Raw genomic sequence first — 22,890 nt, 5'->3', positions numbered from 1 at the left:
TGACTTCCCAGTAGCCTGACAATAGGTGTCAGGACGTCCCCTGCTACTGTCTCCTGCTCTGCAGCCCTCCCATCGTCCTGTGATCCTGTCTGCAGTGTCAGACCGCCTTTTCGCTCTTTCCACCTGACCTCACGGCCTACCAAAAAGAGAAAACGTAAACAGAAAGGACTAATAATCGCATCAGGTAATGAACGGATATAGCTAACCTCTAGCGAGCTAAAACTCCCCTAATCAAACACCAGAGCAGACCCGGAACGTGTCGCCGTGAGATTATTGGGGCAATTCGTCTTGCCAGTTGGCTGCAGCTCGCCAGTTGGCTGAAAGCTCGCTAAACCCGCGTCTGGAACTCGGCACCCACGTCAGGGTGTTGGAGGGTGTACGTGCTCACTAACTCCTCCCTCTTATGAACCAACTGCTCTGTATGTATATATCAGTAAATTAGAGCAAATATCTTGGTCGTAAGCTCTGGAGCATGTGTAGTAATGAGATAATGTCCCCGTTTTGCTGTCAGATAACAACGATGCTACCTCACAACCAAAAGTTCATCGATGGCCACAATAAACTCATCCCTCGTCATCTCGCCACGATCCACACAGTCCTTGAGCTCCTCAATTTTATCGACAGATTTGTCAAACTCCTCCAAGTCTTGGAGCTTATGAGCCGCAAACTGTTCCACCTCCGGTCTGATTTCCAACTCATTGACACGTTCTCTCCACCACCGAGCACCGACGCATTGCCGTAGTTGCATGCAAGGAAAACTGAAAGAGTCGAAGAACCCACTAGACAGGAGCATATGAACCCACATAGCACCAGAAGCCTCGGACCATTCGACAAGCTTAGAAAGTTCCGTACCCTGCTCTCTAGGCATTTTCGCCTCCTCTTTTACCAAAGCTTCTTTAAAAATGTCCAGACAATTGATATACCGCTTAGTGGCTTCGGGAGGATTGCCGTCCACAAAATCCCACTCTTCATTAACCGGTCGGTCATGAAGAAGCCACCAAGGAGCTGAACCGAACAACTGGGCCGGTCCCGCATACACCCACTCAAGGTCCACAACCCCGACAATTGTAAGATCTTTCTCGCTTTTCACGATCATATTTGCTGGGCCGAAATCATCGCATATCAGTTTAAAAGGCCCATTTTCATACGCCGCATTCACAAAGCGGGGTATCAATGACTTTACAATACTTAGTGAAGCATATTTGGAGATAGCATCTAGTTCGCCAGTGATTGAATTCGGCTGATATCGAAGTTGTTGCCAGTCCTGGTCAATAACGTACTGGAAGTACGCCATGGTTGTCGAAAAGCCCTTGGTTCGATCACCTTAAAAGACCTTTGTTAGTAAATGTAGGAGATTGTGGGATTCTAGACGTACCAAAAGTGTTCAACCCCCCGGTCTTTGCAATCTCTTGTATCTTCCATGTCAAAGGGCGGATAGGCGCAGAATAACCAGTCCTTGCCGTGGGCAAACTTCCGATTCGGTCGAAATTGATCTCGAAAATTTGCAACATGAAGTTCGCTATCTGGCTGTACACAATCTCAAGGTCACTGTCCGGAATTTCCTTTTTGAGGAGCCTGGAATTGCCTCCAGTGAACACGTCATTGAGACAAACCCCGTCGATAAAGTCCATCAAGATGAAAGGACCAAGACCCAAAGGATTGCTCTCAGCAAGACCCCAGGCTTTGACATCTGGAACGGGAACACTTGTCCTTTCGCGGATAAGAGAAAGAGCCTCCACTTCCATGACTACCTTTTCATCGGCGTATTTAGGGCAAATGCTCTTCACACGAGGGAAGCGGAGTAACCATGTGGTACCATCCTCAAAGATGATCTTTTGACCGATGTTGTACGAGCCATTCAAGAAGCCACCATCCAGCTGACATGGAATTTGTTCAGGGTGAAAGCCTGTTATCCATTCGCAAAGACGCCCGTTTAATCGAAATTCATTGATCTCGTCGACCCAAACGTCCTCTTGGATCTGATTTGAGATATCAAGGCCTTGGTTATAGTCCATTGTTGAAGGAGCCTGACTTACGAAGTAAGTGAAACAGGCTGGTGTGTTGAGTGAGAAGTGACACTGTGTTTAAAGACAATTTATCATTAGCCGCCGCAGGTCTTTCAGTCGTCCCCCTGCAAAAGGCGGTGGATTTTGCTGTCGACCAGGATGCAGATGAGGCCGACAATATCCATGGATTAGGTGGGTCCGCCGCACTCTGGGAAAACTAGCCAGTTAGCGGGAGGCTTGCCAGTTGACGGGAAGCTCGCCAACTGGACAGAAAAGTTTTGTCAATATTTAGGTATGATATCCATTATAACCTTGGAAACTGGTTTGAAAATGCTATCCCGATGTCTGGAGTCTGAGTCTAGGTAAGAAAACACCCTCTAACGCAGTACTAGTCTAGTGTTACAAGGGCTATTCGCGCAATGTGAAATAGAACTGAGTCTGTTGAAACAATGGAAAAAGTAAGAGAAAGGAAGGAAAGGGAGAGAACGGATTGAATAGGACAGATAAACAGTCCACCGTCAGAGGATATCAATATACATTTCCTTGAGTTCAAGCCTTCTTCTCTGTATAAATTTCGGTCCCACTTAGTTCATACCGCTCTGCCCCAGCTATCTCAGTTGCGACGGCGGATCCGTGTAACTCGCGGAACACTGGTTTAGTCGGAATAGGCGACTGTTCTGCGGCAGGCGAAGGAAGTTCCGCCATCGCGGATGTTGTATCACTCGGAGCGGCGGTGCTTGACTGTGCGGCATATGCGGAATTCCTCCGTCGTCGCCAGATCAGGAAGACAACAATGCCAGCAATGGCCACTGCGGCTAGGACTCCTATAACAATTCCAGCAATTGCACCACCTGATATAGTATGTTTCTCATCTGCGCTAGCTGATGCGCTGGTGACTGAGGATGCACTGGGTATAGAGGATACACGGGTGACCGAGGAAGAGCTGGCAGCGTCACTAGCGTCTGTGGTAGCTGGGGTAGTTGCGGTGGGTGCTGATGATGTATTTGCATCGGTGGTCGACGGGGAATCCGATATTGAGTCTTCAATGCCGGAAGTATACTTTTTCACTTGAAATGACAGTATATGCTGACCCGAGGCGTGGTCAGACCAGGGGTAGGTCTTGCATGTATGGCCGGCAGATGGCTCCTTGCAGTCCGAGTTTGTGTATAGGAAAATGCACCAGTGTCCCTCTATCGGGGACCAATCGAAGACATTCCCCTTAGGGTTATCTATTTTCCTGCAATCCTGGGGGCCTTCGTTTTGAACAGCCAGCAATTTGCCGTCTGGGTTGTGCCAGCTGAAGATCCATGCAGACACTGAAGGTAGGCAGGTGAAGTATAGCAAGAAAAGGAGTGGAGATACCATGATAGCTGTGGATTAAGAATCACCCATAAAGAGGAACAATGTGCTTGTGGGCACAAAGGTAAAGATTTTTGAACGCAAAGTCTCTGCAGGGGCAACCTTTATTTTTAATTCAACAACAGCACCCCTCGCGGGAAAGCAACGAAACGAGCTATGCACATAAGGGGCCAAGTCGGAGTGAGAGAATCCAATCATACTACGCCCGCTGTCACTTCAGGGTTCAATGCGGGGCTGGCGCAGCTTGAAAGTGAGCAAATCAGCTACTGTGATTGGCAGATAAATACTGCTCGTATAATATGGAGAACTCCCCACTTCCTGATTCGGTACTCGTAGAGTCGATCGGTGCATTCTCAGACTCCGGCAAAGTTGTCGTTGCGTGCACGCAGTAGTGTGTCTGCGAGCAATATCATATTGCTCCGTCCACTGTTGCGGCTGTCATTCTGAGCTACTCAAGTATTGAAGGAATCACGAATCTGAAAAACCCTTGCCTACCCCCTGAGTTTATGGCAGCGCTCTGAAAGGCAGAAAGCATGCTACCGAAGGGAACACCTTTATACTGGGACTGACTATACGGCGCGAAGGGCTGCCGTCCGATAGCAATGATTCGAAAGATCGTTATTATATCCCGTTGACCCACCAGAAGCAGCCATACTATCATATAGGTACTGCTCGTAGGTAGATACGTGCGGTATCCGAGATCATTTCCCCCATAGCGCCTGATAAGATTAATGAATTGTCTGCAGGCTCCTCACGCGTCGGAGCCGGTGAAGCCTTAGAACTCCCGCGTTCCTTATCCCACCAATTATTGATGACTTGACACCTGTAAGAGTCAGAGCAGAAGAACAGCAAGCATGGCTGGCCGGATGCAGCTTGGTAGACCAGGATAAAATCAGTCGTGCTATGCGGGTCAAGTGCAACGGCCTGCTCGAGTCAGCTTTGGAGTGCATTGGAGGCGATTCCGCAGACTCACCAGTATAGTCAAGGGACCGCTTCCCGAGAGGAAATCGGACAGGTCGGGATAGTATCCCTTTGTGTTCCAGTGGTTGCCCCATCTGCCGTTGACTTTTGTCCCCGTGGCGGATCCAAACGAAAGGACATAGGAGTTACCGTATCCAAATGCCAGAGCGCGAATTCTTGGTTTATTGGGTCGATTGATCACTTCTTCCAACACATCGTGAAGTTCGTCTGATGCCCGAGAAAACCATGCATTATTCGCCCACCGAGCATAGTATTTCTGTCCAGGGCCGAGGACACAAAATTCCAGATTCTGGATTCCGTGCCGGTCGAGACTGCCGAGAAGAGATGGGTAGTTTTCGAGTCCCGAGTGGTCTAGAGACCAGTGTCAGCTTCGGATCCTTTGAGACTTGATGTGCTCTTACACCATGTTCCCCCTCCGTATCGAGCGATCCATTCATTAGAACTCCCAAAACTCACAGCAGTAAGCCACTCGGAACCCAACTTAATTTTGGGCACACCTTTGGTAGAGCTGTCGACGTATGTGACTTAGTACCTCTAGCAGTAATCTGTCGGTTCGGCATACGTACCACCAATAATGTTTCGGGCCACTAAGAGCGCATAGTTGACGCCCCATGGATACCGAGTAAGGAGAGTAGCCTGCACTTAGAGACTTGGACTGTTGTCTAGTCTTCCAGTACTGTTCAACTGCCTCTTCAGCTTTCCTCTCTTTTTCGGCCCTTTTCTCGGCTTTCGTCTTTCCAAATTTAAAGAAGCTTGATTGACGTCGCGGTTCTGCCTCTTGCTCGTCGACATATTCCACCTCACCTTTCTTCTCTTCCCGGAGACGTTGAATTTGTTGATCATAAGAAGCCTGTCTCTTCTGCATTTCCCTTTCTAGCCGCTCTTCCAGCCGTTTTCCCAATTGTGCCTCGCGCTCATCGCGTTGAGCGAGCAACTCGTCTATATTTGCTCGCAGCGCTGCCATATCCTCATTGGCCTTCTTTATCATCTCGGCACGCTGTTTAGCCTCCTCGCGCATTATCTCTTCTTTCTCCATATCCTTCTCGCGCTGAGCCTCTCGCTCTAATGCTTCGAACTCTCGTAGTTCCTTCATTAACCTCGCCGCCTCTTTCATAGTCTCGCTTTGCAGGACTTGCCCAGCAGAGGTCTGATTGAGATCGAGCTTCTTGTCCACCAGCTGTCTTTGTATGTCTGTAACAATAGGACTGTTGTGTTTAGCCAGTAGCTGTATAATATCTCTAGCGGAGGACTCGGTGTTATTGTGTCGATGGCAGGAACTCCCCTTCCTCACCATAGGGGCCCACATCTTTTCATCCTTCTTCAGCTGCGTTTCACGTCGAACCCCCACATCGGTTGAGACTGTGTCCCACATTGTCGTGACAAGGATAACTTTCTTGAAGACGTCGTCGCCGCATAGCTTCCTGAACATATCAAGGTTCCTGATCGCAGATCCTGGCATCCGGACATCGGTGATGCGATGGAGGTATATTATGCCATGGAGGAGAATGTTGCTTTGATAGGAATCGCCAAGCCATGTTGCAATCTCACTCAAAATCACTGTATCCTTTTTATTGGTATCGTCAAAGCCAGGCGTGTCAATCAGATATACGGTTCGACTGGACGAGAGCTTATACGCATACACGTCCACCTTCGCAGTACCTGCTTTGCTATTAGAGACCGAAAGGTGATTGAGACGGTGTTTCCCATAATATTCCACGTACATGCATCCAAGGAATGTCCGATCTCGACAGGCTCGCCTGAGCAGATGGAGATGAATGAACTCTTTCCAGAGCCAGTCACACCCATCACAGCAATAAACACATCACCCGGTCTAGTCACCCAATCAGCACGGAATGGCTGTAGGGGTGTATATCTCGGGCGACTTACTTGGGCTCATGGCCTCCGCGGAAGCCACGAGTTTGCACCGAGCTTGTGTCATGTGCCCGGCGCTTTCCGGATCTTTCTGTAGGTAGGTTAGTGATTGCTTCGCTTCTTGGACTCAAGAGGAGAACACACTACTGAAAGCCGATATACTCGACATGAGAGGAGATTGTTAGCTGGATCAGGTTATGGGCAGGTCAGTAGATGCCGTGCCGATAGTAGGTCGGATGGATAGTGGGTTGTACCTGTATTAGAGTGAGGGGTTGGTGCAGACATAGATAGCACTGCCATGATCCTTTTTTGAGTGCATGCATCTAAAATGCCGGGCACCAGGATGGTCGCCGTCCATAGCCCTCCCCTGTTTAATTCGGCCGAGCCACTGCTGCTGCGCCAAGTCCTGCAGGTGCAGGCATACTCGGCACAATCACACCAGCGGATGGAGACCACGTCGCCCGGAAGAGGTTCCTGCAGGCAAGAACGCGGCGACCACCGGGCTCTAACTTTTATGTGTGCCTCGCCGCTGCAAGCGCATTTACTCGGAACCTCTGAGGAATAGCGCGACAAGTTAACACAAAAAGAAGATCTTGTTGCCGTGTGGCTGCTTACTTTTAAGCCTAAAGGCGGGGGCCAGGTGCCCAGTCTCCCTACAATGCCAGTGCTCGACCAATGAACACCACGGATAGAGCTGGATCGCCTTGTCAGCCACTGCTCAATTTTGGGCGTCCGTTGAGAGGGTGGGCGGAGCTAAGACGAGTTCTTCTTTTGTGGCAAACTGGTAGCATTTGAGGCTTAGCTTCATTCATGCCGAACGTCCCTTGAGGTAGAAATCAACCGCTGGAATCCGGCTTCTTCCCCAAAATTCTACCCTTCACTCTGTCAGTTGCTAGGTCGTTAACACAATAATCATAGAAAATGATTGATGCGATCAATCAAACTCAACGAGTCGCGGCCTTTACAGGCATCACAAAGCCTGATACTCGCGATAAGTTCTTTCTGGTTATGGGAATGACAGGCTCAGGGAAGAGCACCTTTGTCGGTCGATGCACAGGGGAAGATGTTACCGTGGGACACGGGCTGAACTCTTGTAAGATAGTTCCCCATCCAAGATCAACCATCGTGAAGGTCGTAGAGAATGAAATTAACACAGGAACCAGGTACCAGTGCTATAGACGTATTTGACTTCGACTGCAATGGCCACAGAGTCTACCTGATCGACACTCCGGGGTTCAATGACACAAACCGATCAGACATCGAGACATTGGGAGTCCTCGCCACGTATCTCGGGGCTTCATATGCCAATGGGGTGCGCATTCACGGAATACTGATGCTACATCCCATATCCGACAATCGCATGTCAGGGTCGACGATGCGAAATCTTGAAATGATGAAGGCGATGTGTGGATTTTCGTCATATGCAAATCTTGCCATAGCGACCACAATGTGGTCAACAAACTCGTCTCTATGTGCAAAGCGGGAAGAGCAACTCTTGGACGGAAGGTTCTTTGGTGACCTCATCGCCAAAGGGGCGAAGCTGTTCCGCCACAACGAAAAGGGCCGGCTGGACTCCTTGGAAGAGGTTACTTCTGCGCGACGTATTGTGACACATCTTATCCGCCAATCAGACAACCATACTACAGAGGTTTTGCGACTGCAGCGTGAGATCATTGACCAACAGAAAATGATTGGCGAGACCCAAGCAGGTATCGTGCTTGCTGGGGATTTGTATAAAGTTCGTCAAGAACATGAGCGGGAATTGCAAAAGCTGAGAGCTAAGGTCGATGCGGAAAACCACCAACGTAACGCGGAGCATGTTGCTGAGTTGCAGGAGCTTCAGGCGGATCTGGAAAAGCAGCTGAAGAAAGCCGAAAAGGATAGACGAGCGCTGCGGAAGTCGATGCAAGATTTGCACGAGGAGGAAGAACGAGCTTGGCGGAAGAGACTCAAGGAGATGGAAAAGAAATTTTTATACGACCTCGCCGTTAGAGAAGAAGAACTTCTCGAGATGGAAGAGTCTCTAGCGGCAGTAATCAGGGATGCAGCTCGACGAGGCAAAACGTCTCAGCAGATTACGTCCCAATTAGGGAGATACGAGGAAGAGGTTGATACCGTTCGAACAGAGGTGTCCCAGGCCAGGCATACCTATCAGAAGCTTAGTGGGCAAACACACAACTTGTTCAATGGCGCGTCCAATGGTATTGCCTCCGGTATGGCGTCTGGAGTCATCACTGCAGGTAAGTTATCTCATCGACGAGCGCTTGCGTTATACTGACAGTTGCTTAGCCATTGCGGGTGGCTTATTTTGTACAGTCATGTAGTGCTGCGTGCAAGCGCATCTATTCACCAGTTGGCACAGGATCTGGCATAGCACTGTGGACAAGCATCTGTCGAAGGATACCATCCAGTCCGAAAAGAGAAGAGAGAGCGGTCACAATAGATATGAGTTCCGATTACCGGCCCTTGACAAGATCCACTTCTAGGATTCGCCTTGATACACCAAAATTTGGTGGGAGTGCGGAGGTATGCATCCACTCACCAGTTGGCAGTGCCTCGATCTACTCATTCATCGTGGCGTGTCAAGCCTGAAGGCCAATCTAAGTGATCTCTTCCAGTAGATCGGACATTCCTCAACTAGAACTATCGAATACACTGCATTCAGGTGCCTGTCAAAGACGTCAGAATGTTTGTCAATCCAGGTCAGCTCATTTCTCGTCCTTACAGACAAGTCAACCCCTCGGATCACGTGCATCGCGCCCTGGAAACGGACCTCGGGACATTGTCCAACATACAGAGGAACGAAAAGCTACAATTCACAGAAAGTCGAAAAGAAGCATTGTTCAAAGTCGATAATTACAGCTTCGAAGAGATGAAGACTTTGCTGTAGTTGTCGGGTATTTTGTGGTCGCAGAAGTGGTTGTTGACCCCACGTCATCGAGGGATCTAGGGCTTTGTGATGGGCCCTCCTACACCAAGATCATCTCCCCCATCCTACATTTCCATCCAAGAACAACCCTTCGATGCACGGAGGAGATAAGTCACAAGTGCGATACTAAATTCCTGGATGAAATTAGCCCGAGGTCTTCCGTTCTCAGGGACTGGAACGAATTGACGTCGAACATCCCCAGGGGTAAAGCCAACAACTGCTGAACCCTCCAATACGCCCCTGGCACTAGAAAGTCCACAGCATTCCACACTATGAAGCTAACTTCACATGGGTCGACCACTCTCAATAGAAAGCGAGGATCATCCTCAAGGCTCGAGAATTCTTCCCAAGCCCACCCCTCGGCAGCTACATTCCTCCCCTCCACGCTATATTCGCGTCGACGCGCTCCAGGGTGAAGAGCCCACTATGAATTTCCCTTTTTAGTCTGACCACGCTGCTCTTGTCGCTAACCTTATGTATGCTCTTCTGTGCATCCAATTGATGAAAATTTAAGGTGATTGCATCTGGGTTGGAATCGACCCGGCGCATTCATTCGCCTGTCCTTTACCAGCGACATCCTGGCATTCTTCGACTTTCCGTTGCCGACCACCAGACTTAAAGAGAACGACATCCAAAGTTGTCGGTCTCTCGGTTTTTGACGCATCGCGATCATGGCGTCTGGATTTTCACCTACGCCTCGAAAGGAGGGAACATGGACGAAGCTTGTGATCTTTGTTGCGCTATACTTGCTGCTCTTTGAGTCTATCTTGGAGTGGGTGTTGGTTATTTACCTTTATGGTAACCATCAGGTTGATTCGAAGATGACACCAAGTGTTGTACTTGCTCTTGTCGCTGTATGTGCACCTTGAATCCGCGAACGCTGTACTTCTTGCTGACCCTTATCAAGTCTTTCCTTTCGGTACCGCTTGTCAGTCTCCAGAGTTTGGTCGCTTGGCAATATAACAATATCGGTGGATTTGGAACACAGAAGACTATCTTGCATAATGTATGCACATATGTGCTGCGCTTGGATCTTATGCTTTGGCTGGCTACAAGTGTGGCTGGTTTAGTGGTCGCTGCGCAGCAGGTGTACTGCCTCCCAGGAGGGACAGATGCGTCTTTCTGGAGAGTCGGTACCAGCTGTGCCTTCCACCGAGCTTCTGTGATCGTCTCAGTGGTCTCTATGTATGTTGCATGCTAATTTCCAGTCTACCACACGTCGACTGACAATTATACTACAGGGTCACCGTATGCACTATGTACTGCGCAAGAGAGCTTTGTGATCGACCATATGATGTGTCGCTTCTCGGAATCTACAAACGCCCGGAGGTGAACAGAGATGGTAGCATCATTTCTGGTAACAGCTGGGACAGCGAAGAAACCCTCAAAAACGAGATTCTCTACCTATGTCGCCAACATGATGGCAACGGGGGTGACTTCTGGTCTGCGGATCCAATTGCGAACAGAGTCAACTGCCATCCTAGCATCCGCCACCCTGCCCCCGTCCGGCTGCGGCCTCAGTTGCGACTCAACACCGATCCTGGGTCCACCTACGGAGAGATTCTATCTGGGACGACAGCTTCGCCCGATGATACCCTGCACCGTATCTCGCCTGGGACGCAGAGCCTAGTCAGCGACTACTATCCAATTTCGCGTACCTCGACCGTCATGACCACGCAAACCGCCAATGAACTACGCGCTCTTCTCCCAGAAGCACCTATTCCCAAAGTGCCAGCAATTCCCCCGAACTTCACTGGCCACAGGCGGGCGAAGTCGTCCCTATCATCTCTGAGACGTCTCCTCCCAAAGTCTTTCCCATTGTCACTGCCATTATCAGCGGATCCCCAAATCCGAGCCCTCGCAGACCCCAACACCGCCTCAGACGTCGAAAAGCAAGTCGTAACACCAAACAGCATGCCAAAGGCCATCCCCGAATCCCCACCGGACCAACCTGCCACAAACGGAACCCCAATCACCTCAACACCAGCCCTCCTCCAACCCCCCTCCAACGCCCCAACCCCCACCAGCTCTAAGCCCGAAGGCCACACCCGAACAATGACAATGAACTCCGCCGACGCCCCAGAAGTAGTCCCAAGCCCCCCACCCACCTCACCACCCAAAATCCACCGCTCCCAAACAACCTCCACCTCAACCGCCCTCTCAATCCACCACCCCCACCACCCAAATTTCATTCCCGCCCCAGGCCCCCCACCCCGCGCCTACTCGCAGTCCCGCCCGCGCATCCCCACAGACCAGCGCCGAACAATGCCCCCACAGCAAAACCTCACGGCGTACCCCTCTCGCAGCGCCTCCTACCACTTCGACCCCTCGCAAGCCCCTCGCCACTCACAAAGCCAGTACCACCTGCGCTCAGGCAACGGGTACGCGCAATCCTCCCGCCGAGGCCAACGCCGCAATATGCCGCCGATGCCGCGGCACAACGACGTCGAGGTTATTTACCCCAGCACGCGCCGTTCGCGGAGCAGTACGCATGGCGTGAATGGGCCGCTGAGCTGTATTCTTGAGGCCGGGTCGAATTTGCCGCCGTCTGGGGATGATGTGAGGCGTGTTTCCGAGGGGTTTTCGGAGTTGGCGTCTAATCCTATTGATGAGACGAAGTATCGGGGGGTTAATCGGACTAGTTTGAGTTTTTACTAGTTCTGCAGAGAACTTGAGAAGGACTGGGTATTAATTTGTGTTTGTTCTGCTGGTCGGATCATTCTGTTTGATTTCTATTATATGATTTGAATGGAGAGTTAAGTAGTTGCTTGGGCTAGCCATATTGGGGGTTTTTTTCGTCTGTGTTATTTCATAGCTAGTTAGCTTCATTTTACTTTAGATCCTGAATAAAACAGTGCAGTTGATAGACATTGCATCGTGTGTGGTTTGAATGAATCGATGGGAAGAGTTAGGGCAAACTAGAAGTGAACTAACAAGCCCTAAAAAGGCAACAAGGAAATGGAAAACCATTATGTGATGCTAAGCCAATTCCAAATTCGCCAGAAGGGCGCAGTAAACAGAACAGACTCGCGAGACCAATCCATACCAGGAATAAACACCAGGTACGCCGCTAATAGCCGTAACGAAAAAGCGCAATGGCACACCCATACCTCCCTATCATACATGTCAACCCCAGCCAAGGACAAGACCATTCAAACAGGTTCGCGAATCTACGCCCTAGCTTCCGAGCTCTTAGACTTCGCCTGCCGGTACTTGTAGCGATACGCCTGACCACTCTTCCCCTCACCATCCCTCTCCCTCCGCCGATTCTCCTTTCCAGGATTCTCAGCCAGAGCACCAGGTCCACGACCCAACTCCTTCTCACCCCAGCTCATCATAAGAGCCTTAGCCATGCGATCCCGCTCTTTAAGGAGTAAGTCGATGCGACGCTCCCACTCGCGCTCGCGCTTGTCCACCGACATAGCGATGCGCTGGTCGACGGCCGCGGCGGTTTCATCCTTGGCAGCGATGACGGCTTCGAGATGGCGGAGTTCGGATTCGAAGCTTTTGCGCAGGTGTGTTTCGGAGGTTGCGGATGAGGAGCGGAGGGTTGCGAGTTCCGAGCGGAGGTCGGCTTCGCGTTGCTCGGCGGCTGTGAGGAGGTTGCGGATTTTGCGCATTGATTCGGCGTGTGAGGCTCGTAGCGTTGAGACGGCCGTTGAGTGGGCGGTCTGGAGGCTTCGGATTTGGCTTTGGTGGTTGGCTTCTAGGGCTGCGGTGTCGGGGCCGCGGGTTTCTGGGTTGTGAGTGCCGTGGGCTGTTTGGGGGGTTGGGGGTGGACTGGGGGGTTCGGCGAGCTTGTCTTCTTGGAGACGGGCGATGGTTTCGAGGGACTCAGCGTGTTGTTCTCTGGATAGAGCCAGGTCGTGTTGGGATTTGTTGAGGGCCGTTGTGAGCTCGCTGACGCGGTTGGATAGGCGGGAGTTCTCTGTTTCAATGGTTTTGATAAAGGTCTGGGTTTCGATTGCTTGATCGCGCAGACGGGCTGCTTCGGCTTCGGCAGTTTGCTGTGCGGCGGTTGCCTCCTGGAGTTCATGTTGCAAGCTGGCAATGCTCGGTGTGTCTGGTTGTTCCTGTTGCTGAACACCTTGTGGATCGGTAAATTTCTCCTTTAACGGTGAAGGGAGTGGTGAGCCGCGTGGTGAGTCAGGGGGTCCCAAATCCTTGATCAAGTCGAGAATCGCGCTGTAGGTGCTGTGGCCACCGGCAGGAAGTTCTGCAGCCGCAGCTTTGAGAGCACTTCCCTGGGCTTCAACCTGGGATTGGACCCGGGTGAGATTCGCTTCTAGTGTAGAATTCTTCTCTTCCAGAGGCCGATTCTTAATTTCCAGGTCGATGTATCGCTCCTCGAGGACCTGATAGTCATTGTGAGCACGCTCCAATTCCGACTCTAGTTTCTCAACCTCAAGACCGTAATCGTCAATATGAGATTGGAGTTGGTCGATCGCCGAGAGCTTCTCCTTCAGTTGCGTATCCTTGACCCGCGTGACCTCTTCAAGCTTGGCAAATGTCTCATCTAGAGTCTGATCGCGCTTTCGCACCTGCTCCTGGGAATGGTTGAGCTGTTGCCGCAGATGAGCAATTGTTTCCAATCGCTCTTTGTCCAAGGCGGTCTGCGAATCTCGATCCTGGAGCTGCTGTTGCATCTCACGGATCTGGCTCAAAAGAGGGTTGAGATCTGGTGCATTGGTGCTTGCCTGTTGTAGTAGCTTTTCACGTTCCTCAAGTTGCGTTTGCAGCGACTGGATCTGCTCACGCAGTGCAACCTCATTGGTGCCCTTGGCATGCATTTCGTCCAGCATGGCATTCTTACGCTGCAATTCTGCCTGAAGATGACGGATCTGCTCTCCAGCAGAGACAGCCTCGAGGACACGGTGGCGGCTTGTCTTCAATTGCTCGTCCCGTTCTCTCACTGCCTGTTGCAGCTCTGCAATCTGCTGTTGAGGGTCTTCTTGTTCCTTCGATTCATGGCTCGAGGCATCCGACAATTTTCGGACAGAAGGAGATTCGGAACTCTGGGACTCATCATCATCGGGGTATTCTTCGATACCTTCCAAGTGCGTGGAATCTTTGCGGTGAACGCTGCCCCGATGTAACAGATGCGAGGGAGTTGACATATCCACAGGCGGTCCAAATTCACTATATTCGCCTGAATCCGCCTCTTCCTCAATCACAGGTTGCTTCGACTTCCGGAAAGATCGCCGCACTGTCCCGTAGTCTTCCACTTCACCGTCATTCTCGTCGTCTGGTCCATCCTCGAGATCGCCCATCAAGTATCCTTCCAGGTTCGCGGTGAAATCTTCCGGACCCCCGACATCAGACAGATTATCTACGCCATCGTGAAGCGGGGGAAGAGATTCCTCATTCCCATCGAGAGCATATTGACCGCTCGGGAAATTACTGAAATCCAAGGTGTAATCGGCAAGACGCGCATCCAGATCTGACCCCGTTGGACTTGGTGGGGATGCAGGGCGAGGATTGTTTTGCAATTCGTTGTCAGAATGGTATCCGTTGTCGGTCGCTTGGGCTTCGTTATCATGTTTCGCGGTGACGCGGTCGGTTGTAGGAGTCTGCGCAGTTGTCGGGGTTTGTGCAGTTGATGGGGAGCCCACTGACCCGGAAGGGCGTTGTGGTGGAGAAGACGGCATGAACAGAGGTGTTGCCAATGTTGACTGGCCAATTGTGTCGTGTGAGGTTGGGAATGGCGAGGTATAGCCGGTGCTGGCCATGGTTGCGCACGCGTGCGGGATGCGCAAAGACTAGCGCTGGCAACGCGACGGGCTTGATCTGCCAAAGCAGAGGTGAGACAGAATCCGAGGGATTCTTTGAACAGCTACTCTCAGTGAAAACGATCGCGACCGGGATAAATAGAGAGATAACAATATTAGTTGCGGGGGAGAAAGCAAGAGTTGGAGAATCTCGCGATAGGCGGTTTTATCTTGGCGCCTAAGGCTATTGATGTTTATCGATTACCTCATTGAGGTTAGCGGGAATTGGTTTGAGGCTGTTCACTTTCGATGTTTCGCATTCATTTGCTATTTACATGCAATTGCTGTAAACACATTTGTTTGGTATTTACAGCTGTGAATCTGTTTCCCAGGCAGCTTAGGGCCAGACCAGTTATCAAGCACATGTCTTCCACTCCTCGAATCCAGGTGGGACCACCGAAGGCTCATGCGACCGGGCACGCTTCTCAGCCTCTAACTCAGTCTCTCCCCGGTCTAATGTCCTATTCTGACCAGCCCGACCACCAGCACGACCACCTTTTGCGGCAATTCCACGCTAATGACACATTCAAATTAGGGACTGACCTCGACACTGTCTGATTCCGAGTCAAGCTCACCTGTTTCTCAGGATCCATGTTATGGAATCCACCGACACCTGTGGCTTTACCCCCCTTCTTCCCACCCTTGTGGCCTATGGCAGATAGTTCTTCATATGAACGATTTGCGAAATTCCCAGGGTTTGGATGGCTTCGAGATTTAACAGCTGTCGGCGGTGCTGTGGCAACACTACAGCGATGGCACAGGACAGACCGCGACACTGGAAACAGCCTGACAAGCGGCCGTGACATGATCCGAGTGACGTTTATCAAGGACATGATTATATCGAATGTTGAAGTTGATCTTTGCCGCGAGGTTATGTCGCGAGTGACGATGTCGGCTTGATGGGTACGGCCGGCAACTTATGTAGCCCCCAGGAGTGGTTATGTTGCCTCCATCAGCTCATCGGGAGGCGACGGTGGCTTCCGTCGATGCCATTGCTATGGCAATATTGTTGGCTACTGTTGGTCCGCTCTCTATACTCTTGTGAGATGTCTGTCATTTGTCCATCTCCTGGACTGGTCCACCTTAAGAACGCGCTCATGTGCTGCCTCTTCACTTCAATTTGCCGGAGCGTCGACCCGATGTGTAAGTTTCATGTCATATCTCTGTCGATGGACCTGCCATGGGTATTGATATCGGTTGTCCATGGTTCAAGTGCTGAGGCGGTGATTCCGGACCTCAATCTGCATGTTCGAGATGACTGAGGACGGTACTCTTAGAATCACATACAATGTTTCAAATCTTCCGTATGGCCAGACAGTATGCAACTAAAATCAACATAGTCTTTTCGTACAGAGCTCCTAGCTTTTCTCTGCTGATTCACTGCTGCACTGCTGGAGCTCCGGTTTGGCTTAGTGATGATTTGGGTCAAAAGAGTAAATGTGGAAGGTCAGTGGTGCTCAGGTGTCCATTCCGGCTTACTATTACGTGTTGCAGCTATATTCACCGGCTATTTCTGTATTGTTGATACTTCGTTGTTGCGAGAATCGGGAGAGGCATTTATTGCGGCTGTCTCGAGACGCCGCAGCTCCGATCATAACTGCCCCGCTGCCTAACCCAAACAAAAGCACAAGCGCCATCAGCTCTCCCCAAGCCATTCTTGTGAAAGAAAATTCCCAACTACATGCATTGAAGCTTTGGATCTGTCACTTCCAGCATGCCCCCTATTCGAGGCGGACTCAGCGAGCGCCCGCGTGTGATTCTGTACCACCAAACACTGATTCCAAGCGGGGCCCCGTATGTCTCCATGCTCCCACTCCTCGAACACAACACCGGGATAACTCATGTTATTCTCGCGGCAGTTCACCTGAACGGTGAACCAGGCGATATCACTCTCAACGATGACCCGCCTGACAACGCCAAGTTCAACCCACTGTGGGCGGAAGTGCCCCTCATGCAAGAAAAGGGCGTGAAAGTGATGTGCATGTTAGGCGGTGCCGCCCCGGGCTCCTTCACGCGTCTCGACGGCAGCCAGACGCAATTCGAACAATTTTACTATCCACTCCTAACCATGATCCGTCGTTACGGCCTGGACGGAATCGATCTCGATGTAGAAGAAACCATGTCTTTGCAAGGCATCATCCGACTCATCGACCGATTGAAGGCAGACCTGGGCGAAGCATTCATCATCACTCTCGCCCCCGTCGCAGCTGCAATGCTCGGTATTGGGAATCTTTCTGGCTTCGATTACCGCGAACTCGAGCAGGCTCGGGCTTCCAAGATCAGCTGGTACAATACCCAATTCTACAATGGCTGGGGCCTTGCTGAGGATCCGCGGATGTATGCGACTATGGTTGCACAGGGGTGGTCGCCGCGCCGGCTCGTGTATGGCCTGTTGACGAACCCGGCCAATGGATCGAAGGGCTATGTGTCCCAGGAGAAGATAAGCCCTGTGCTGGGAATGTTGGTCGAGCAGTTTCCAAACTTTGGTGGTGTGATGGGCTGGGAGTATTACAATGCTCTCCCTGGGGGCGAGGCGAAACCGTGGCAGTGGGCTGCTCAGATGTCATTGACCATGGGGATGAAAGACGTTGTTGCGGCGACTCGCCAGTTAATGTCGGCTGGGCCGATGGCGACCAGTCTCAATAATCTGTTTCGGGATATGTTGAATCAAGGACGGAGATCTTGACGATAGACTCACGGTATATATCATCGCCCCCTTGGGTTCCAATATGCTCTATTGCCATATATTAAGCGGCGATCGCCTTCTTGATGACCTAGCCTTAGGGCTTGCATAATTGCTCCGAGGAGTATTTTCTGCTGGTAACTCAGCTTTGAACATACATTCAAGGTGCAGAAAGAGCAATCCCTTGAACATAGATCCTGTAGGGATGGTTAAAGTCCCATCACATTCAAGGGGCCCAATCAATAGCATGTCTGATGTCTCCATGGAAGAAGCTCTGCAGCAACACAGCGTCTAGACTAGTAGAACCAGATTATCCCACGTCTTCTACTGAAAGACAATGCATAGAACTCGCGTTCTTCTTTTCTTCGATTTTCATCATGTCTTTCAATCATATCTCGGGGGATTGTGAATGGATCATTTCCTTCGGTGTGCATCTAATAGCGGACCTCGGTATAGGTAGGAAGAGCTCAATCTCGCGAGATACATAACGAGATGGAAGTCCCAGTTTTACTCGGGATAAATACATCTCGTTAAAGCGCTTGACGCTTCAAGAGTAATTCCACCCTATATCGATATAGGGGAATAAGGTAGATTTTGAGTAGTGATAGGTACTACGGAGTAAATGGCTACCTACACGCAGTACTGGGTAGTTCGTTGATAGACACTACGTCATCGAGTCACCAATAAACAACGCGAAAACCGCAGCTGATCATTCTCGACCTCTACCAACTCCACTTGTTCATCCTCCCCCTAGTATGCGGTGATATTTAGTACTCTTCGCGACCTGTACTATTACTTTAGACAATGGCCTCGCCACGGCGCATTGCCGTAGCCACGAGTTCGGCGATCATCCGACTGTCGGCCTTCATGTTTTTAAGATGGGTATGAACTGCAGCGAATCTCGTGTTGGCAGAAACTAACATCTCTACAGATTCCTGGTCATCACTTTGTACCTCTTGTGTTCACCTCGCTGGTGGTGTATCTTACATCAATCTTCTCCTTATTCAAGAACACCGCGCCTCAAGAATGGCAGACGGGAAAGCCCCAAAACCCGAACAGTGAGACTGCACATTCACATATTCAAAATCCGGCGATCTAATGAATGACATGCAGGCCGTAAGCCGGTGTCTAGCCGACCTAAATCTGGCGACTCCGTTCTCAAAACACTGTTGACTGGGTTGCCTTCGGCAAAGTGGCCCCTGTGGACACGAACGACAATCTTGATCAACATCGTTCTAGCACTACTAACAGTCGACTTCCTGGCTCGCGGATACTTTCTCTACCCTTCTGAGAATGTTTCTTTCTCGCGCATCGGATATGTCTCTCCAACTACTGCCAAACTGGTCTTTCGCGAGCCACATTCCGATCGCATGCCCATGGCAGTCATGTATCAAGAGGTCTCTGGGGAATCCCAGGACTGGTATGAAGAGGGCATTGTCTACAAGCTAGACAACAGCACCGATTTTACTGCGACCGTGACCATCATTGACCTAAAGCCAGCGACGCACTACCGCTACTCGCTGTCCAACAACAAATCTGGGACATTTACCACCGCACCAATGCCCGGAACGCAGGAAGCAACCAGACTATCATTTGTAACATCAAGTTGCCTGAAGCCAAACTTCCCATACAACATCCTCTCGCATCCATTGCGAGTTCCTGGCCTAGAGCAAATGACCTCCGCCCTAGCCAAACTCCCAAAACTCCTCCGCCCATCCTTCATGCTCTTCTTAGGTGACTTCATCTACATCGACGTGCCCTGGCGCTTCGGCTCAAGCAAAGCCCACTACCGCAGCGAATACCGACGAATCTACTCATCCCCCTCCTGGACCCACGGCCCAGAAGAAAACCGCGCAATCGACCTCCCCTGGCTGCATACGCTCGACGACCACGAGATCGAAAACGACTGGTCCCAAGGCAACAAAACAGCCCCATACCCAGCAGCCGCAGACCCATTCATCCACTACCACGTCCGTGGCAACCCGCCAATCCCCCCATCACCCCAAGCCCACCCAGACAACGTAACATACTTCGCCTTCACCCACGGGCCCGCCTCCTTCTTCATGCTCGACACCCGCACCTACCGCACCGAGCCATCGTCACAAAACCCCACCATCCTCGGCAACGCCCAGCTCCAATCCCTCCTAACCTACATCGCAACCCCAGAGCCAGCAGGGACATACTGGAAAATCATCTCCTCCAGCGTCCCATTCACGAAGAACTGGCACGTCGGCACAAACGATACCTGGGGCGGATTCCTCGACGAGCGCCGCACCGTCTTCGAAGCAATGTGGCGCGCCGAGCGCGAACTAGGAATCCGCATCGTCCTCCTCAGCGGCGACAGACACGAGTTCGGCGCGACCCGATTCCCGGACCCAACACTCGAATCGGGCCCGGAGATGCTGCAACCCAATACGGCCGGACACGGTGTCCATGAATTTAGCGTCGGGCCATTAAGCATGTTCTACCTACCTATCCGCACATACCGACAGACAGACTCTGAAGACGTTGCCGTGAAGTATGCACCGACGGGGAATAGTAAGTTTGGACTCGTTGAGATTGCGGATGATGTCGAGGTTGTGCCGGGGACTTCTGTGAAGGTCCGCAGCTCGGCGCTTACTTACTCGCTGTATGTTGATGGTGAGGCTGTTTGGAGGTATCGTCTTACTGTTCCCTTGGATCGGGATGATAGTCTGCATGGACCGGTTTTACCGCCTGGTCGTGTGCTTGAGGATAAGATTGCGGATGTCGATTGGAGTGTTGTGCTTGGGAGTGTTGTTGGGCGGATGCCGGAGTTGGGGAAATGGGTTGTTGAGTCGGTTTCGGACTTTTATTTGGAGGTTGCGAGTCGGGTGCAGAAGGCTGAGAGGCTTGATTAGTAGTTGGCTTGTTTCGCTGCTATTTACATGGTAGAGTGGATGCCCGGGCTTGGCCGTACATATCGACATCCTTTTGGCCTTCATTCGACGGTATTAGAACTCTCGGTCAACAAAATTCAGTATATTAGCGTGCTTCGATCGATCAACCTGAAAAGCAACATCCCGTCTTCCACCTACAATATGGTGACTTTCTGGTTACATTACATCTTTCTACATGTAGGATGCCCCTTGACGTCTGCTGACAGTCTGGCTACCAACCGACGCATTTGTCTCAACAGAACGAAGAAGGGAATCCATAATCAATCGTTAGATATATTAAATGGCCAGTAAGGGAACCAGAAGGAGTTAGGGAACTTGTATCTCGTTAGTTAGAGATGTGATTGGGAGAAATTTTATACATGGGCTGCACTGCAAAGGCTGCCAAATCCAGAACGCGACGCCAAATCGCCTTAACCCCTGAGTCCATTCCCTGGGGTATAAAATGAAGACAAGAGGGAAAAAGAGGGGAGAGTGTAGGACGAATATGGGACACGAAGTGGAAAATTGCTTCTCATATTGAAGAGAGATAGCGGGTTGTGTCGGCCAGAAAGCAAGGGGGAGTTGAACTGTCAAGTAGAAAGACGATGCGATGAAGGACTTGGTTCTGTGAACCCAAGACGAAAACGCAGACCTCCGGATTAGATCGTCTCTATTAGAAACGTCCACCGCTGGAACGGCCGTGGCCCCCTTTCATTGTGACTTCGTCTTCGCTGCCGCCAGCAAATCCGCCCAACAAGCTGGCGCCCCAGATGCCAGCGATACCCCACATGCCAATACGCCAGCCGCGGTACAGGCCCTGGATACCCTGGCCCTGCTTCCGTTTCTGAGTCTCCTGTGAGTCGCGCCGACCGAGGAGCTGCTTGGCGCGCTCTTTCTCGCTTGGGGTCGAGCTGACACCCTCCTCATACACGACATGCCACATCGTGCCGATGATTCCGCGATAAGTACGCGGAGTTGGAACGATGGTTTCCACATCAGATGCATCGATAGATGCAGCACGGATGCTACAGTTGGAGGACTTCTGGCGCAAGCTAAGGGAGGTGTATGTGGCGATCTGGGCGCGCCGGAGCACGGTCTCGAGCGGGAATCGGACAGCAAGTTCAAGACCTGAGCCAAGGAATGCACAGAGATTCCATGCGTTCGGGTTTAAGAGAGGGTCGATGGACAAGTATGATTTCAGGAAGAGTGGGGTTGAGGTCATAATGAGGTTCGGGAGACTCGAATGGAGGACGGTGATTGGTACGAGGTGCGAGGGGATCGTGCAGTTGGGGGTGGGGAGCTGGCGGATAGCTCGGACAAGGGACCGCGGGCCATGGGTGGCTGGTGTGAGCATTAGGAATGTGCGAGCGGTGTCGATAGGAGCTAGGATCAGGGCGGATAGTGAGGATGAGATGAAGGAGAGGACTAGCGTCGCCAGAGGGGATGATGCGGTCAGGATGTCGGCGGTCATCGACGAGGCGATGTCGTCTTCTGGCAAACCGACGATTGCGGATAGAAGACTGCGTATGAAAGTATTCAAGGTCGGAAGAAGGAGGGAGTAAATGAATGTGGTGTTGGAGGACTTCCAGAGGGAAGCTGGGCCACTGGACGACCACAATTGAGATAGAACATCGGTCAGAGAGTTCGGATTCTTGATAGTCAAGGCATGCTTTGATTGCTGTGCCGCGGACTCCGGCCGGATGTAGCCACTGCGGTCGGTGATATGGTGGCGCGATTTGCGAGATCGAGCTGTACTCGGTGTCGGTGTAGAAGGGGCCGCTGAGGAGAAGTAGCTGTTTTCGTCATCGGATGATTCCGAGTCCTGTACTCAACGCCGTTAGTTGTTTGTTATTTGAGTCACAGCTCTATATGAGTTAGAAAGAGCTCCGTACCGAGTCGTAAGAGCTTCCTCCAGGAACCGGCGTCGACTTCCGGTCCCACTGCTCGTCTGTGGCGTCCGGCACAACATAGACCTGCAAGATGGTTTTGGCAACGTCAAACGGTTGTGCAGTGAGCACCTTAGTGTAGCGCACAAGCGCTCGGTTCAATGCATCGCGGACCCAGTCGGAGATAGACGGGGAAGCTTCGAGATAGTCGGCATAGTCCAGGTCCGGAATGAGATCACGGGCGGTGCTGCCAAACACCTGGGCCGACGATGGGGACGCCACCTCAGGCGGCGCATTTGAAGTGGGCGATAAGCCAGAGGGAGGGATATAGTAAGGCCGCAAGGGATTGATCCCTTCACGAGATGCCATGATGCGTAGTTGGTCTCGGGGTTAATGGGGTCGGGGAAAGAAGAACGGGAGAAGTGGAATGTCCGAACGCCCAAGCTTTGTCAGTCTTTTTTTTCCCGCGGCCATTGGACGATCGTTTGCTCTTCCCAACTACCTCCAGA

At 51.4% G+C, this 22,890-nt stretch overlaps 11 protein-coding genes across 11 annotated transcripts; 5 read left to right on the top strand and 6 right to left on the bottom strand.

Moving 5' to 3' along the window:
• Positions 1-523: 523 nt before the first annotated feature.
• N7515_000457 (phosphotransferase family protein) lies at positions 524-2,015 on the bottom strand (the record flags this gene model as incomplete). Its single annotated transcript, XM_056661201.1, has 2 exons — positions 524-1,323; positions 1,376-2,015. The coding sequence occupies 2 exons, from the start codon at positions 2,013-2,015 to the stop codon at positions 524-526; spliced, it is 1,440 nt and encodes a 479-aa protein (XP_056526367.1).
• A 540-nt stretch (positions 2,016-2,555) lies between these two features.
• N7515_000456 (EGFR-like transmembrane domain-containing protein) lies at positions 2,556-3,371 on the bottom strand (the record flags this gene model as incomplete). Its single annotated transcript, XM_056661200.1, has 1 exon — positions 2,556-3,371. The coding sequence occupies one exon, from the start codon at positions 3,369-3,371 to the stop codon at positions 2,556-2,558; it is 816 nt and encodes a 271-aa protein (XP_056526366.1).
• Positions 3,372-4,022: 651 nt separating this feature from the next.
• N7515_000455 (uncharacterized protein) lies at positions 4,023-6,307 on the bottom strand (the record flags this gene model as incomplete). The annotated part of the gene is given in 5 exon segments (XM_056661199.1): positions 4,023-4,289; positions 4,339-4,657; positions 4,913-6,013; positions 6,025-6,177; positions 6,234-6,307. Coding segments are annotated over 5 exon segments (1,914 nt in total), but the record flags the coding sequence as incomplete, so codon positions are not given.
• A 239-nt stretch (positions 6,308-6,546) lies between these two features.
• On the top strand, positions 6,547-6,783 carry N7515_000454 (uncharacterized protein; the record flags this gene model as incomplete). The annotated part of the gene is made up of 1 exon (XM_056661198.1): positions 6,547-6,783. The coding sequence occupies one exon, from the start codon at positions 6,547-6,549 to the stop codon at positions 6,781-6,783; it is 237 nt and encodes a 78-aa protein (XP_056526364.1).
• A 356-nt stretch (positions 6,784-7,139) lies between these two features.
• Positions 7,140-8,542, top strand: N7515_000453 (uncharacterized protein; the record flags this gene model as incomplete). The annotated part of the gene is made up of 3 exons (XM_056661197.1): positions 7,140-7,311; positions 7,382-8,458; positions 8,508-8,542. The coding sequence occupies 3 exons, from the start codon at positions 7,140-7,142 to the stop codon at positions 8,540-8,542; spliced, it is 1,284 nt and encodes a 427-aa protein (XP_056526363.1).
• Positions 8,543-9,818: 1,276 nt separating this feature from the next.
• N7515_000452 (uncharacterized protein) lies at positions 9,819-11,805 on the top strand (the record flags this gene model as incomplete). Its single annotated transcript, XM_056661196.1, has 3 exons — positions 9,819-10,001; positions 10,055-10,332; positions 10,389-11,805. 3 exons carry the CDS (start codon positions 9,819-9,821, stop codon positions 11,803-11,805), a joined length of 1,878 nt encoding a protein of 625 aa, XP_056526362.1.
• A 512-nt stretch (positions 11,806-12,317) lies between these two features.
• Positions 12,318-14,876, bottom strand: N7515_000451 (putative spindle pole body associated protein SnaD; the record flags this gene model as incomplete). Its single annotated transcript, XM_056661195.1, has 1 exon — positions 12,318-14,876. The coding sequence occupies one exon, from the start codon at positions 14,874-14,876 to the stop codon at positions 12,318-12,320; it is 2,559 nt and encodes an 852-aa protein (XP_056526361.1).
• Positions 14,877-15,270: 394 nt separating this feature from the next.
• N7515_000450 (Conidiation-specific protein Con-10) lies at positions 15,271-15,748 on the bottom strand (the record flags this gene model as incomplete). Its single annotated transcript, XM_056661194.1, has 2 exons — positions 15,271-15,429; positions 15,491-15,748. The coding sequence occupies 2 exons, from the start codon at positions 15,746-15,748 to the stop codon at positions 15,271-15,273; spliced, it is 417 nt and encodes a 138-aa protein (XP_056526360.1).
• Positions 15,749-16,629: 881 nt separating this feature from the next.
• N7515_000449 (putative class III chitinase) lies at positions 16,630-17,601 on the top strand (the record flags this gene model as incomplete). The annotated part of the gene is made up of 1 exon (XM_056661193.1): positions 16,630-17,601. The coding sequence occupies one exon, from the start codon at positions 16,630-16,632 to the stop codon at positions 17,599-17,601; it is 972 nt and encodes a 323-aa protein (XP_056526359.1).
• Positions 17,602-18,402: 801 nt separating this feature from the next.
• N7515_000448 (alkaline phosphatase family protein) lies at positions 18,403-20,477 on the top strand (the record flags this gene model as incomplete). Its single annotated transcript, XM_056661192.1, has 3 exons — positions 18,403-18,480; positions 18,530-18,656; positions 18,712-20,477. 3 exons carry the CDS (start codon positions 18,403-18,405, stop codon positions 20,475-20,477), a joined length of 1,971 nt encoding a protein of 656 aa, XP_056526358.1.
• Positions 20,478-21,168: 691 nt separating this feature from the next.
• On the bottom strand, positions 21,169-22,750 carry N7515_000447 (mitofusin complex protein UGO1; the record flags this gene model as incomplete). The annotated part of the gene is made up of 2 exons (XM_056661191.1): positions 21,169-22,317; positions 22,388-22,750. 2 exons carry the CDS (start codon positions 22,748-22,750, stop codon positions 21,169-21,171), a joined length of 1,512 nt encoding a protein of 503 aa, XP_056526357.1.
• Between the last annotated feature and the right edge of the window lie 140 nt (positions 22,751-22,890).

This window comes from Penicillium bovifimosum (genome assembly GCF_028826915.1).
Source record: "Penicillium bovifimosum strain IBT 22155 chromosome Unknown utg000001l_segment0_segment0, whole genome shotgun sequence".
Taxonomy (NCBI): domain Eukaryota; kingdom Fungi; phylum Ascomycota; class Eurotiomycetes; order Eurotiales; family Aspergillaceae; genus Penicillium; species Penicillium bovifimosum.
This window is presented reverse-complemented; position numbering and strand designations above follow the sequence as displayed.